Below are 14,804 nucleotides of genomic sequence, written 5' to 3' on the forward strand. Positions count from 1 at the left end.
GCATGAGGAGGTTCCCAGGCTAGGGGTCGAATTGGAGCTGTAGCCACTGGCCTACACCAGAGCCAGAGCAACACGGGATCCCAGCCATGTCTGCAACCTACACCACAGCTCACGGCAACACCGGATCCTTAGCCCACTGAGCAAGGCCAGGGATCGAACCCACAACCTTATGGTTCCTAGTGGGATTCGTTAACCACTGTGCCACGATGGGAACTCCTCCTCCATCCTATTTCTTCTTAGCTTTTTAAAATATATTTAGAGGAACCCTTTCAGTATTTCTTTTATTATTGCTGTACGCCTTTAATTTTTGTTTGTTGGAGAAAATCTTTATTTCTCCTTTTATTTTAAATGATATTCTTCTGGGTAGAGTATTCTAGGTTACAAATTCTCCCTTTTAGAACTTTGAATATATCTTGCCACTCTCTTCTGGCCTGTAGTGTTTTTGTAGAGAATCAGCTGATAGCCTTATGGGGTTCCCTTATAAGTAATACTTTGTTTTTCTCTTGCTGCCTTTAGAATCTTCTCTTTAACTTTTGCCATTTTTATTATAATAATGTCTTAGTGTGGGCCTGTTTGGGTTCAACTTGTTTGGGGCCCTCTGTGCTTCCTGTATTTTGACATCATTTGCTTTAGATTTAGGAAGTTTTCAGCCATAATTTCTTCAAATATACTTTCAATCCCCCTTTTCTTTTTCTTCTCCTTCTGGAATCCTTATTATGCATAGATTGGCCCACTTTATATCATCCTATAGATCTCTGATAATTGCTTTCATGTTTTTTCATTTGGTTTTCTGTCTGCTGTCCTGATTGGGTAATTTCCATTATTCTGTTTTCCAAGTCACTAATTTCATTCCTCTGCATTATTCATTCTGCTCTTCAGTGCTTTTAACTCAGCTTGTGTCTCTGCAAATGAATTTTATAATTTTTCTTGGCTCTTCCTTATAGTTTCTATTTCCTTTCTAAAGTAACCTGCATTACTGTTCATATCCAGTCTTAATTCCTTCATATTCACTCTTAATTCCTTTAGTATTTTCACTATCTCCTTTTTGAACTCATTGTCATTAGAATGCAGAAGTCTGTTTCATTGTTTGCTTTTTCAGGTGAATTCCCCTGTTGTTTAAACTGGGAATGGTTCCTGAGCTTCTTCATTTTGCTTATATTTTCCTTATTCTGTGAGTTTAGGGAAAACAGCTACTGGCAGTCTTGGAGGGCTATTTATTTGCATGAGCACTCCTGGGTATTTTGTGAGAGCTTTTTATTTTTAGGGTGCTGTGCATGCTTCCAGGGAGATGGAGGCAATGGGCAGGACTAGTAGTTAATGCCTGGTTGCTGGGCCCTTGACAGTGGCAAGGACCCATGGGAAGGTGGCACAGGCTGCTCCTAGTTGCAGGGCACTGGGAAGTGACAGTAATCAGGCAGGTATAGGTGGTGCCCAGTGTGTCTGGCAGTGGCAGCAACAGGGCGGGTGTGTTCCCTGTGGAGTGCAGCAACAACAAGTGGTGCTCAGTTGCAGTGTCCTCTTCTTTGCTGACCTCTGAGGTGCCTTGGGCTATTGGTGGTGCCTGTTCACAAACCCCTAGTGGTGGTGGGCCACACCCACCTCTGGTGTCTGAGATAACTGGTGTGGTTTGCCCTGTATACCACATAGGAGGCTCCATGTCACACACAGCCTCCTGCTGCCCTTAGCCCTCACAAGAAGGTGCCCTGTCACCCACAGCTGGTGCAAGTGGCACACATCACCCATAGCCTGCACCAGAGGTGCCCCACCCTCTGAGAGTCCATGCATATGCAGGGAAAGATATTCATATGACAGTCTCCCCTCCTCTTCTTGCCCTCCCCAGCAATGGTGCCTTGCTTCTCCTGAGGACTCAGACCTCCTCCCAGGTTCATTTGGCTGTGGCACTCAGCTCCCCATCCTGTGGGGCACCACTCCCTAGCCCCTTGGGTTGTCTCCACACAGCCAACACTAGTCCTCTCCCAGGAACTGACCTCCAGAGCCTGAGTCTCAGTGTGTAACCTCTGCCCAAGCATTTCAGGCTGTGGTGTCTGGGGCAGTGGTGCAGATGGTCTGTGCAGCTCTCACTCCGTTTTACTCTCCTCAGTCTAGCTGCTGGGCTTTTCTCCACAACTTCATGGTCTCTCTGTCTTGGCTGATCTCCCCTTCAGGTAGGTGGCTTCCCATGGTGTGGGTTCCTTTCCTCTTTCACAGCTCCCTCTCAGGAGTGCTAGTTCCATCCTGATTCCTTTTCTCTCTGTGTTTTTTGTTTTTGTTTTTTTTCCCCTTTTTGTTCTATCCAGTTATGTGGAGGGTTTCTAGCCCTTTTTGGACCTTTAAGGTCTTCTGCCAGCATTCAGTAGATGTTCTGTGCAAATCGTTCTACATGTAGATGGGTTTTTGTTTTTTTTTTTATGTGTTTGTGGGAGAAGGTGAACACCATGTATTACTCCTCTGCCATCTTGATCCTTCTCCCAAAAGTGTTAAGTATTCTAATTTCATTCTTTTACATGTAGCTGTCCATTTTTCCCAGAACCAATTATTGAAGAGGCTTTCTTTTCCCAAGTATATATTCTTGCCTCCTTTGTTTTGGTTTAGTTGACCATAGGTGCTTGGGTTTATTTCTAGGGCTTTCTATCTTGTTCCATTGATCTACATTTCTGTTTTTTTAATGTGCCAATACCACACTGTTTTGATGACTTTAGCTTTGTAGTAGAGTCTAAAGTCAGTGAACTTGATTATTCCAGCTCCATTTTTCTTTCTAAGGATTGCTTTGGCTATTTGGGGTCTTAGTGTTTCTGTACAAATTAAAATTTTTTTTTGTTCCAGTTCTATGAAAAATACCATCAGTAATTTTTTTGGGGGGTCTTCTGTCTTTTTAGGGCTGCACCTATGGCATATGGAGGTTCTCAGGCTAGGGGCCAAATCAGAGCTGTAGCTGCCAATGCCACAGCAACAGCAACGTGGAATCTGAGCTGCATCTGTGATTTATACCACAGCTCATGGCAATGCGTGATCCTTAACCCACTGAGTCGTTTGCTTATGTGGTGTATCACATTGATTGATTTGGGCATGATGTACAATCCTTTTAATGTATTGTTGGATTCAGTTTGCTAGTATTTTTTGAGGATTTTTGCATCTATATTTATCAGTGATATTGGCCTGTAATTTTTTCTGGTATCTTTGTCTGGTTTTGGTATTGGGGTGATGGTGACCTCACAGAATGAGTTTGGGAGTGTTCCTTTGCAGTTTTTGGAAGTGTTTCAGAAGGATAGATGTTCAGTCTTCTCTAAATATTTGATAGAATTCACCTGTGAAGCCATCTGGTCCTGGAGTTTTATTTGTTGGAAGTTTTTCAATCATGGTTTCACTTTCAGTACTTGTGACTGGTATGTTCATCTTTTCTATTTTTTCCTGCGTCAGTCTTGGGAGGTTGTACCTTTCAAAGAATTTGTCCAAGGTTTTTTCATTTTATTGTTATACAGTTGCTTGTAGTAATCTCTTATGATCCTTTGTATTTCTGTGATGTCCACTGTAACTTCTTTTTCATTTCTAATTTTAATGATTTGAGCCCTCTCCCTTCCCTCTGGCTAAGGGTTTATCAATTTTGTTGACAGTTTCTAGGAACCAGCTTGTTGTTTCATTGATATTTTCTGTTGTTTTCTTCATTTCTATTTCATTTATTTCTGCTCTGATCTTTATGATTTCTTTCCTTTGACTCACTTTGGGGTTTTTTTGTCCTTCTTTCTCTAGTTGCTTTAGGTGTAAGGTTAGGTTGTTTGAGATTCTTCCCATTTCCTGAGGTAGGCTTGTATTACTCTAAATTTCCCTCTTAGAACTGCTTTTGCTGCATTCCACAGATTTTGGATCTTCCTTGTCATTTTTCTCTATGTATTTTTTAATTTCCTCTTTGATTTCTTCAGTAATCTATTGGTTGTTTAGTAGCATATTGTTTAGTCTTCATGTGGTTGTGCTTTTTGCAGTTTTTTCCCTTGTCTTTGATTTCTAGTCTTATAGCTTTGTATTTAGAAAAGATGTTTGATATGATTTCAATTTCCTTAAATTTACCGAGGCTTGATTTGTGGCCCGGAATGTGATCCGTCCTAGAGAATGTTCCATGTGTGCTTGAGAAGAATGTTTATTCTGCTGCTTTCAGGTGGAATGTTCTATAAATATCTGTTAAGTCCATCTGGTCTAATGCATCATTGGAACTTGATTTTCTGTCTGGATGATCTGTCCATTGCTGTAAGTAGGGTATTAAAGTCACCGACCATTATTATATTACTGTCGACTTCTTTTCATGGTGGTTAGCATTTGCCTTATATTTTGAGGTGGTCTTATGTTGGGTGCACATATATTTTCAGTTCTTATGTCTTTATCTAGTTGATTCCATGATTATTATGTATTGTCATTCTTTTGTCATTTGTAATAGTCTATTTTTAAGTCTATTTTGTCTGATAAGTTTGGTGTTGATTCTTCTCTGAATGTTTCGTATAATTCTCCAGTGAAACCATTTGGTCCTGGGCTTTGTTAAGATTTTTTTGAATACTGATTCAGTCTCCTTTCTTGTTATGTCTATTCACATTTTCTATTTCTTCATGATTCTGTCTTGGTAGGTTGTGTATTTCTAAGTTATCCAGTTTGTTGGTATTCAGCTATCCATAATATTTTCTATCCTTTTTTGTTACATTGGTCATTAATGTCCCATTTTTTATTTTACATGTTTCATTCTTCTTTTTATTCTTAATTTAGTTTAAGTTTTGTCAATTTTGCTCATTTCAAACAACTCTTAGTTGTGTTGATTTGTTTCTATTGTTTTCTATTGTCTGTTTTATTTATCTGTGCTCTAATCTTAGTTTTCTTCCTTCTGGTAGCCCTGAGTTTGGATTGTTCTTTGCTTAGTTCCTTGAAGTATGAAGTTAGATTGTTGATTTAAGATCTTTTTTTTTAATGTAAGTTTTTATAGGTCTAAACTTCCCTCTTACCACTGGATCCATAAGTTTTGGTGTTTTTTTTTTTTGTCTTTTTGCCATTTCTTGGGCTGCTCCTGTAGCATATGGAGGTTCCCAGGCTAGGGGTCCAATCGGAGCTGTAGCCACCAGCCTACGCCAGAGCCACAGCAACGCAGGATCCGAGCCACGTCTGCAACCTACACCCCAGCTCATGGCAACGCTGGATCCTTAACCCACTGAGTAAGCGCAGGGATGGAACCTGCAACCTCATGGTTCCTAGTCGGATTCGTTAACCACTGAGCCACGACGGGAACTCCATGTGTTGTGTTTTTCTCTTGTCTCAGGATATTTTCTAATTCCATTTGTGATTTCTTTCTACTGGTTGTTTCAGAATGTGCAGTTTAGTTTCTATGTACATGTGTGCTTTCCAGTTTTTCTTTCCGCTATTGATTTCTAGTTTCATTCCATTATTGTTGGAAAAGATACTTTGTATGATTTCAGGCTTTTAAATTTTAAGTCTTGTTTTGTGGCTTAACATGTGGTCAATCCTCAAGAATGTTCCCTGTGCACTTGAGAGGAATGTGTATTCTACTGTTGAAGTGTTTTGTATCTGATAGATCCAACTAGTCTATAGTTTTGTTTCAGTTCTCTGTTTCTTTATTTATCTTCTCTTGGTTCTATTCACTTTTGAAAATGGGTGTTGAATCTCCTACTGTTATTGTGTTGCTACTTATTTCTCTCTTCTAGTTCTGTTAACACTTGCTTCATATATTTAAGAGCTCTATTATTTGGTGACTATACAGTTGTCATAGCTCCCTAATGAATTGACCCTTCTGTCTCATATTAGTATAGCCATCCGTGCTCTCTTTTGGTTACCATTTGCATGGAGTACCTTTTTGCACCCTTTCACTTTCAGCCTGTATGTGTCTCTTATAGATAGCATATAGTTGGATCCTCTTTCTAAATTTTATCCATTTAGTCAATCTGTCTTTTGATTAGGAATTTAAATCCATTTACATTTGATGTAATTACTATTGCAATTTTTCATTCTTTCCTAAAAGTTTTGTAGTTTTTATCCTTCATTTCCCCTCTTCCTCTTTTGTGTTTGACTTTTTTTTTTTCCTTTTTGTATTGATATGCTTTGATCTCCTCCTTTCGTGTAAACTCTAGAGAGATTTTCTTTATGGTTATCATGGGGATTATGTTTAAAAAATGTTAATTTAATAACAATCTCTTTAAAGCTAATAACAACTTGATTTACATACAAATACTCCATTCCTTATAGCTCTGCCCCCTCCCCACTTCTTAGGCACTCCTCACTTTTCTTCATTTTAAGGCAGTTGTTTAAAATTGTCAGGTAATTCAGAGATCTTCACTGCTTTAGGGTTTGTTTCCGGGTATTTCTTAGATCTTGCTATGTTCTCCTATTTCTTTATATGATTTGTAAACTTCTTTCAGATTTGGGCATTTGAAAACTAGCTACCATACCTAGGAATGTATCTTCTTTGGACATGTGTATATGCTTTTATTCTGTCCTAATTTATTTCTTCTCAGGAGCTTTTCCTGTTTCAATTTCTACTGTATTCCTGTCTGTACTCTCTTGGATCCCCTGAACCTGCCTGTGGAACTGTAGACTCCCTGCTGCTCTAACAACCTCTGTACTCCTGTTTTCAGTGGTCTCTAACCAACATGCAAGCCATGCCGCCTCTCCCACTAGTGCTCCAAATCAGGTGAGACAGAAGTTAGTCCCTCAAACAGCCCCCATCCAAACCAGAATATTGCATACAACTTCACCTTTTTCATTTCTGTCTCAAAGGAGGAGCCAGGAATTGGAAGTTCTCTCTTAATTGTGCCATGTCCTGCAGGTAGAGGGAAGGGCTAGGATGAGCAAAATGCTCCAACTTTTCCTACACCTTTTGGTGCACAGACTCCTCCTGGTTTCACGTTTGCCTGAGCTGTAGTTTCCCACGTCGTTTCTCAAGTTTTCACAAAGGTGTTTTGGTCCTTGGATTGTTAGTTCAGTGTCTCCTTGGGGAACAAGGACCCAGAGCTTCATTGGTGATGTCACTCCCTATCCACCTTTTTTGCTTTCCCCTTGATATTCACGAGAACAAATATGTAACACATTTTTAGAGTACCTTAATGATGGAAAACATGGTTATCCAACAAGTTTTATTTGTCTACAAATGGTCTGTTATCAAAATAATTTGAAATAGCTAAACCATTGGAGTAAAAAATGAATTTTAACTTAAAAATATCACCACTATTTATGTGAAATTAAACTTAAATAACTGTGGTCAATAGGTGTTTATAGTATAATTTCATTCTTATAGTAAGAAGTACTGAATTAAGTTTGGCCTAATAAAAAAGTTCCCCAATTTTTACCAAAAACTCAAAAGATTGATAGCCCATGGAGTATTCTATTTTACCCTCTCCAGTTATTTTGGAAACTATTAAAGATTATAGTAACATTAGAAAACCTGTGTGTTTAGTTTTGAAAAAACATTGAGTAACAGGAAACACCTGTTAAATGGAAGTTGCTGAAACATCAACTCTGTATCACAGGCATGCCTTTATTACTTTAGGTATAAGCACACTTTTTTACTCATTAAAATTTTCATTTTATTCATGATTTCTAAGTTACTTTTTGACTTGTGATTTCTAAGTAGTTATAAGCTTTGGTGGAATAAGATAATGAATTCAGTTGATCTTATTCTGTGATCATCCTACTACTACTGATTAGAACTTCTATTAGAAATTTTGTATTTTGAAGAGGAAGTGCAAAGAACAAAGAGCAGAAAGAGAAAGAGTAAAAATGTAACTATATCCAGTGCAGCCTGCCTTGTTGGGTTCACCTGTACTGCTATGATGAACTAACCTAGCAGTAGGCAGAAAAGGGCAACGGTGTGATGAAAATTCAACAGGTTAAGACCATTTGTATATTATTGTAGGCTGACTAGAAATGGGCTTTTATATCTCTCTATTATCTTCAATATATTTTATATGTAAGGCAATAGTCTTATCTTCTCACTGGGTATATATCCGTGAAGGTAGGTAACACCTATGTTCAAAATTGTGCTTCCCCACTACCACCCCACACTAGAAATTTGTAGGCACTAAATTGAGCTTAATATACATTTAACAGTTATTAATAACAGCTTTGATTAGGGCTATTTCTAGTTGTCTGACAGTGTCATTTTTTTTGTACTGTAGTCACTCCCTAATTAGCCTTTGCTTCTAATAAGCCTTACTAATTCTCTTTGACCTCTACAACATCTCAGTCCAAAATGAGACCATACCAGTCATGTCTAAGATAAAACTTTTATTTGTATCTTTCAAAATGACTTTAAGAGATGGCCATTTAATGGCAGTCTCTCATCTGTTTACAAAATTATTTAAGTGTGATGGCTAATGAAAGTCAATAGAAACTGAGAACTGCTACTGATGTCATGATTTTTTAAGACTGAGACAGCACATAAAATTGGAGAAAAATTATTCTTTATTGAAAAATACCAATAATACTGACAGACCTCAAAAGCAATTCACACTTCCAGAATACAAAGTACTTAATACATTTTTTCAAGCCTGTTTGCGTTTCAAAAGTTAGCATTTTTGTAAATCAAATTTGATAATCTGACTAAAAATATTTTCCAGCTTTATTATTTAAGGAGCTGCACAACCTTTGAAGTGGGGACCATGAGGTGGGCAGGAGCAGAGGGGCAGAATACACCTGGGACTGCGCAGCAGTCTATAGCAACACTTCCCATAACTTCGGTGCTGGAAACAAAAATACTGCACAAGACAGCTGCCCTCCAGTGTCTGTGTCAGCATATCTAGCTTTTCTTATATAATTTACACACTGTGATTTAAGATTGCTTTTTAAAGAAAATCTTTAATTATGCCACTGTAATTTAATGTCATCCAATAACTGAATTAAAAAAAAAAACAACTACAATGAAAGAAATGAACTGTTACCATCAAAATGGTCTTTGCTGAGCTGTGAGTAATTTTAGATGCAAAAAATTTAACACATATGCAAGTTTAATTTGAAACCACACAAATTATGTATGTAGGCTCAGATAGTAGCAGTGTTCACTTTTATTCTAATAGCTTAACTGGAACAGCCACTCTATTCATTCCACCAGCAAGAATAGCAGCACCAATATCTAAAATTCTTTATGTATAAAAGCTTACATCATTATCCAAGTCCCATTCTTTGCATGCTCCAATTCTTGTTATCTTATTTTTAACATAAAAGCAACAGGATTTGGAGAATTACTATTTGCTGTATTAAAACAGTTATACAGCATCTTGTACTCAAAAAGCAAAATACTGTGAACAGCAGCCCTTCTTCACAGCTCTAAACTTAAAGCTGCCAAGCACTCACTGCTCGTGCCAGCAGTGGTATTTCCACAGTAAAATAGCAGAAACTAAAGGAATCATGGCACAATGGATTTCTGAATTATCTACCATTGGTCCTGGGGCTTAGTACCTTCCCCTTGTAGATTCTATCTGCTGATCGTTCCACCATCCTTAACGGAGGAAAGGCATCAGGTCATATAGCGGGTAATGGCTCTCAGAGCATAAAGGAGTTCTGCTTGCATCCTAGCTTCTATAAGAAGCAGATTAACATGAACCTGAATATAAAACACATCATCATTTAAGACAGAGTATAAGCATTCACCACCAGTTTTTCAGTGCATCTAATGAACACCAAACATTTATGTATGTTTAAATGTGCCACTGAATAACTTAAAGGTCCTGAGTTTGTTGAACAGAACATCAATTTCTCAAAACAAAAGCTACCTGATCTTTTTTGGATAGATGTTTTAAGTTTATATTTGATCAACTTCTTCTTGAAGGTCTGTGAGAATAACAACTTCCCCTGCCAAGTCATCATTCAATAATTTCTATAAAGATGGTTCAAAGACTGTCTTCTTTCTCTTAAGCAGTGTCAGCCATGGAGCACTTTGAAAACAGGCCAGCTGACTTTACTCTTCTAATTTAAACCATAATGAGGTTCCCTTCTAAGGGGTACCTAAGACAGCTGTTCTGTAATGTTCTTCTCTGGGCTGGCTGGGATGATAGAAAGGGTTTGAGAGCCTTTAGATTAGGTAAAGGAGAATAAAGATCACTGCTAAGTTACACAGTAAACACAGTAGGTACGTACCTTCTCAGAGTGCTTGAACTGCCTCCAGAAGCTATCATACATTCTTTTGGTAACCTTTTCAGGAGTGCAAACAACAGTTTTGATATAAACTTTAAAACTACGATCCAATAGCTGGTTAATTTCACCATAGTCATAATCATCATATCTGTTAAAAAACCAAAGTGAGAATTATTATATTTCTGATGTATAGGCGGATTTCTTATTAAAGTGTAGACATCAATTGTAAAAGCTGTCTTCTTTTTCTCTCTTTGTGTAGGCAGTCATCCTCCAAAATAACAGCTTCACAATGTTTAATTTGGGGTGGATGAATGAGCAAAAAGGGGCAAGAAAAAGAGAATATAGGGAGATGAACAAAAAATTGCCAGTGCCCAAGTAACAGTATGTTTACAATCATGAATAAGCAGCCACACTGACGAACAAATTCTGGGAACAAAGTTAATGAGTATTGCTGAAATTAACAAATTAATCAGACAATATTTATTATTGGTACTATTACATGATATATAGTCTACTTGTGTAAATAAAAATTAGAATTATTTTTCTCATGTCTCCAGGAATTTCTGGGGTCATATGAGAAAAAAAGGGGAGGGCATGTTTCAGAGGGAAGAAATAAGAGAGGCTGTTCTGCTTTAAGCCCCGATGGTCACAGGAACCTGTGTCTGCTCTGTCCCACTGGTGACAGTTTCTAGAACATCCAGGGAATGAAGTCTCCTATTTGATTTTTAGTGGAAACTGGAGAAAGCTCTTACAAAGCTGGCTCTACAACCATTCAGGAGGGTAAAGTCAATACTCTGGCTGCTGATAAAATGAATACCAAGAGGAAGTCTGACTTTACAGCTAAAATAATCAGAAAGTACTAGAGCATGGAGCTTGTCTATATTAGAAGATGATATATAATGGCTATTTTTGCCTATACAGCATAATAATATAGCTGAATACCAGTCAGGATATGAAAGTTTTGTTTTTGATGGGAGCGTAGCTACTCTTTAGAAGAACACTGTAGTTCTTCCACAAAGGTAGAAGTATGAATGTGTCAGAAGATAAAAAATGATACAAAGAGAAAAGATCCCACAAATGTTCATAAACTTTGCCTCTTTTCCTTTACATTCTTGGACCAGCTTGGTTGCCCCCATCTTTCCTGGAGGCATCTGTTATTTAACTCGTGAAATATCCCTAACTCTCTCTCTTGCCTAGCTAGGAGAGAGGAAACACAAAGCTGCAAAAAATCAAATTTTTGAAGTATAAGAAGCATAAAAACAAGCTATTAGGGAGGGGATAGTTTTGAGTATATTAATATGCTGGTGCACCTGAATAATTTAGCCTAAAGGAAAATATCTCTTTATAAACATAAGAAAACTGACTAACCTTATTCCAAACATGCAGTGAATATAGTTCCAAATAGCCCGTCTGAGCATTGAGGTATCAACATCTTTGTGCATTGCCATCGTATTATAAGTAAGATTGTAAGCAATGTGAAATTTTTCATCGATCAACTGTCCCACATCTGGATAAAGACGATTTACCAAAGAATAGCCATGGTCTTCCCAACAATAGTCCTAAATACAGAGAACAGAACAAATGTGAATAATTAAAAATGTGGCCAAGTATAGTTCTATGTCTATTGCTGTGTGGTGAGGTGAGATTACTGGCAGTTGAAATCTACTGCCTTTCTTAGTATATCCCTAGCTCCCAGCTGCACTTGCACTTCAGTTTGATGTTTCAATTTCTATACTGCAACGTTCCAAAGTTATGTTTTGTAACTCAGCAAGTTTAAAAACCAGTAGAATCTCTTCCCCTTACATGGTGGCCATCCATTTTCAGCTTTTTCTGTCTCCCCTGTCAGCCTCCAGAAATGACCCATCTTGTGAGGCCTCTCTCCTTTTCTATTGATTCAGGTATTCAAATGGTCTTCAAATTCTGTAAATTTTTAATTCAAAATAAACATCATTCATTCTTTTTCCTCCTACCCCCCTCAATGCTCAGACCTATTAATTGAGTCTCCTAATTAGTTTTCCTACATTACATCTCCCTGCCTCCTTTCTTTCCATCTCAAACAAACTTACTAGGCCCTCATTTCTACGCTGCTCCCATACTTACTTTCCTAAAACAGCTCTTTGATACTATGCCATCACTGTGGTCAAAACCTACAAACCTGATCAATTTTGAACTAACTTTCCACTAATTAGAAGAATCTTTGCTTGAAGCTCTCAGCAGCCCAGGCAATTTCTTTATGATCCCTTCCTTCACTCTCTCAACCTAGGCTCAATTATTGCCTACAGTCTCCTCTGCTCACAGTGCCCATGCTTTTAAACCATTCAAATCTCTCAAATCCTAATCTCCCTCTATGAAATTTCCAGCCCACATGATCTCTTCAATTGTAATTATTATACTTCATGACACAACTTCATTATCAAGTAAAATATTCTGTAACTCTTCCTTGTGCCTATTTTTCATCTCCTTAAATAATATTTTGGTTCCTTGAGCAAAGACAAAAAAACCTTAGTTCTCAAATATTTTCATAATTCTGGTAAAATAATTATAACAATACTAGCCCTTCACAATATCAACTCATCTGAATTATATGTTTACCTATCTCAAATACATAACAGACTGTTGAGGAAATACACTTAAACTACAGTTATGTTTCTACTGATAAACTGGCAGCAGTCTTACAAACTGTTGCACAGAATAAATATTTGCGAATTGATGATTCTCCATTTTTATTCTGGAACTAGAAGGCATGGGTATTGTTGCTCCTGAGACATGCCTGCAAAGCACTTAGCACAGTTTCTCTTGTCAAAGTGAAAATAGAGAAGGAGCCTGGTATCCTGGAGGACAACTGGGTCCCTAAGTTTGCATGGACTCAATACATACTGAATTATACTGGGGAAATTTAACTGTGTATTTCAAAGTCAATGATTTGGGAGCTAAAGAAATTAGGTCTACCAATAATAATTCTACTCTCCACTTCACTAACTTTATTAACTCTAAGAGATAGGTGTTAATTCTGAAGTAACATTTATTTTTGTGAATCTTCTTGAAGGTTTAAATTTGAAACCCTCAAAAATTCCTACTGCTTCAGATGACATTTGGTTTATATTTTAAAGGGAATTAGGATATTGTAATTGTCATGATTTATTTTCTATGGTATCTATAAGAACTCATCTAAATTAAAAAGAAAACAAAAATATACTGTTCCTAAAAGTCCTAATTTAAGCACATCTTTCACTCTGATTTTCTCATCCTTTTCCCTTCCACCCCCACACACATACTCGAGATGCTATGAGGACATTTCTCTTGTCACTCAGGCTTGGTGTATGTCAGGCCAGAAATAGTCTCACTTTAATATTGGGGCTCAATAGAACAATGCTATAAATGCTAGCTGGTTCACATGAAACTATTATTTATTGTTTATATTATGACCTTTAACTGAGTTTTTGCATACCACGTGGGAACTTAACCACCATTATAATTTTGTTTTATGGGTGAATGTGTTTTAAATTCTGAGCAACTGATTTATGAATTTTAACAATATAATAAATATATCTAAGGGAACTGTGTGTACATACAAGTTACTTCTTTCTGCAATGCTTTCTAGTTCTCAAATCCAGACAACGTTTTCTTTTTTTTTTTTTTTTTAGGGCCACACCTGCGGCATATGGAAGTCCCCAGGCTAGGGGTCAAATTGGAGCTGCAGCTGTCAGCCTACACCGTAGCCATAGCAACATGGGATCCCAGCCAGGGATCATGGCAACACTGGATCCTTAACCCAACAAGTGAAGCCAGGGATCGAACTCACATCCTCATGGATACCAGTCAGGTTCGTAACCCACTGAGCCACAATGGGAACTCCACAGACAGCTCTTATTTGAAGTCAGATTGAGACAGTTCTAACCAATGACATACATACAAGAAGTTATCATTTTACCTGGACTCGAAATGTTGGGACGTGCATTCCATGTCTAGAGAAATCCTTATAGCCGTAACTAGTATCCTCAAAGTGACGAGATACATCTCTTGCTGGTGTAACTTCTTCATCGTCTGAATAATTTAAAAAAAAGTGCCATTGAAAGCTTTTCAAAAACAAGTTGTTAGCTAAAATTCATTTTACCTATAACAAGTAAAAATAGGATTACCCTTTCTCTGATGCTGAGTAACCAATATCAACTAAAAGTCTTAAAACTGTAAAGAGAAATAATTTACTAGTAAATGGAACATAATAAAAGTAGATTCTCTGTTATAAAAAAATATTCATGGTTGAATTTTTCTATGCTTTTCACTCCTCTCTTTGATAGATCCTCTCTCCCTCTGTGTCCCCACTGCAGTTTATTAGATATTAAGGTTCTACTTAAAAATATGAACTTGATATGAACACCCTTTTGAACAATCTTTATGGTAGTAACAAATCAACTGTGCTTGGAACTTTAGCACTTAGACTATTTTTGGTTGCTATTTTTGGTTGAATATTAAGTCATACAGTATATAAAACAATCTAACAGCTCAAAGGTCCTAGAAACAATTCTAGAATGATGAATAAAGGAAAGAGTTTCTGTATGTCATTTTTTACATTGTTTCCTGCACTGCTCTAAACCTTTCTGGATTATCTTCATGTTTACAAGTCAATGAGATTATAGTTTCAAGTAAACAGACTCAAAGACTTCTCAAGGAAAAAGCTAACATCTCAAGCT

At 37.3% G+C, this 14,804-nt stretch overlaps 2 protein-coding genes across 6 annotated transcripts in view; one reads left to right on the forward strand and one right to left on the reverse strand.

The window, feature by feature from the left end:
• Positions 1-14,804, forward strand: part of ARMC2 (armadillo repeat containing 2) — a 156,930-nt gene that overhangs the window by 124,445 nt on the left and 17,681 nt on the right. Inside the window, exon 20 of one of the 3 annotated variants that reach the window (XR_014806695.1) lies at positions 6,501-6,676. The exons of the other annotated variants lie outside the window; for them this stretch is intronic. The gene's annotated coding sequence lies outside the window, so the exon portion shown is untranslated. Of the gene's footprint in view, positions 1-6,500; positions 6,677-14,804 lie in introns of those variants that run through there. 3 annotated transcript variants of the gene reach the window in all.
• SESN1 (sestrin 1) overlaps positions 8,428-14,804 on the reverse strand; it is a 113,911-nt gene continuing 107,534 nt past the window's right edge. For all 3 annotated transcript variants that reach the window (XM_021090862.2, XM_021090868.2, XM_021090872.2), the window contains 4 exons: positions 14,045-14,157; positions 11,482-11,672; positions 10,117-10,261; positions 8,428-9,583 (listed from right to left, as the gene is read on the reverse strand). In XM_021090862.2, coding sequence (XP_020946521.1) covers positions 9,497-9,583; positions 10,117-10,261; positions 11,482-11,672; positions 14,045-14,157 — 536 coding nt within the window. In that variant the 3' untranslated portion in view covers positions 8,428-9,496. The remainder of the gene's footprint in view (positions 9,584-10,116; positions 10,262-11,481; positions 11,673-14,044; positions 14,158-14,804) is intronic.

The sequence above is a fragment of the Sus scrofa genome, chromosome 1 (assembly GCF_054392235.1).
Source record: "Sus scrofa isolate SSC_HxYL_T2T_F1_AM1 chromosome 1, Sscrofa_HxYL_maternal_Yorkshire_Landrace_v2.0, whole genome shotgun sequence".
NCBI lineage: Eukaryota > Metazoa > Chordata > Mammalia > Artiodactyla > Suidae > Sus > Sus scrofa.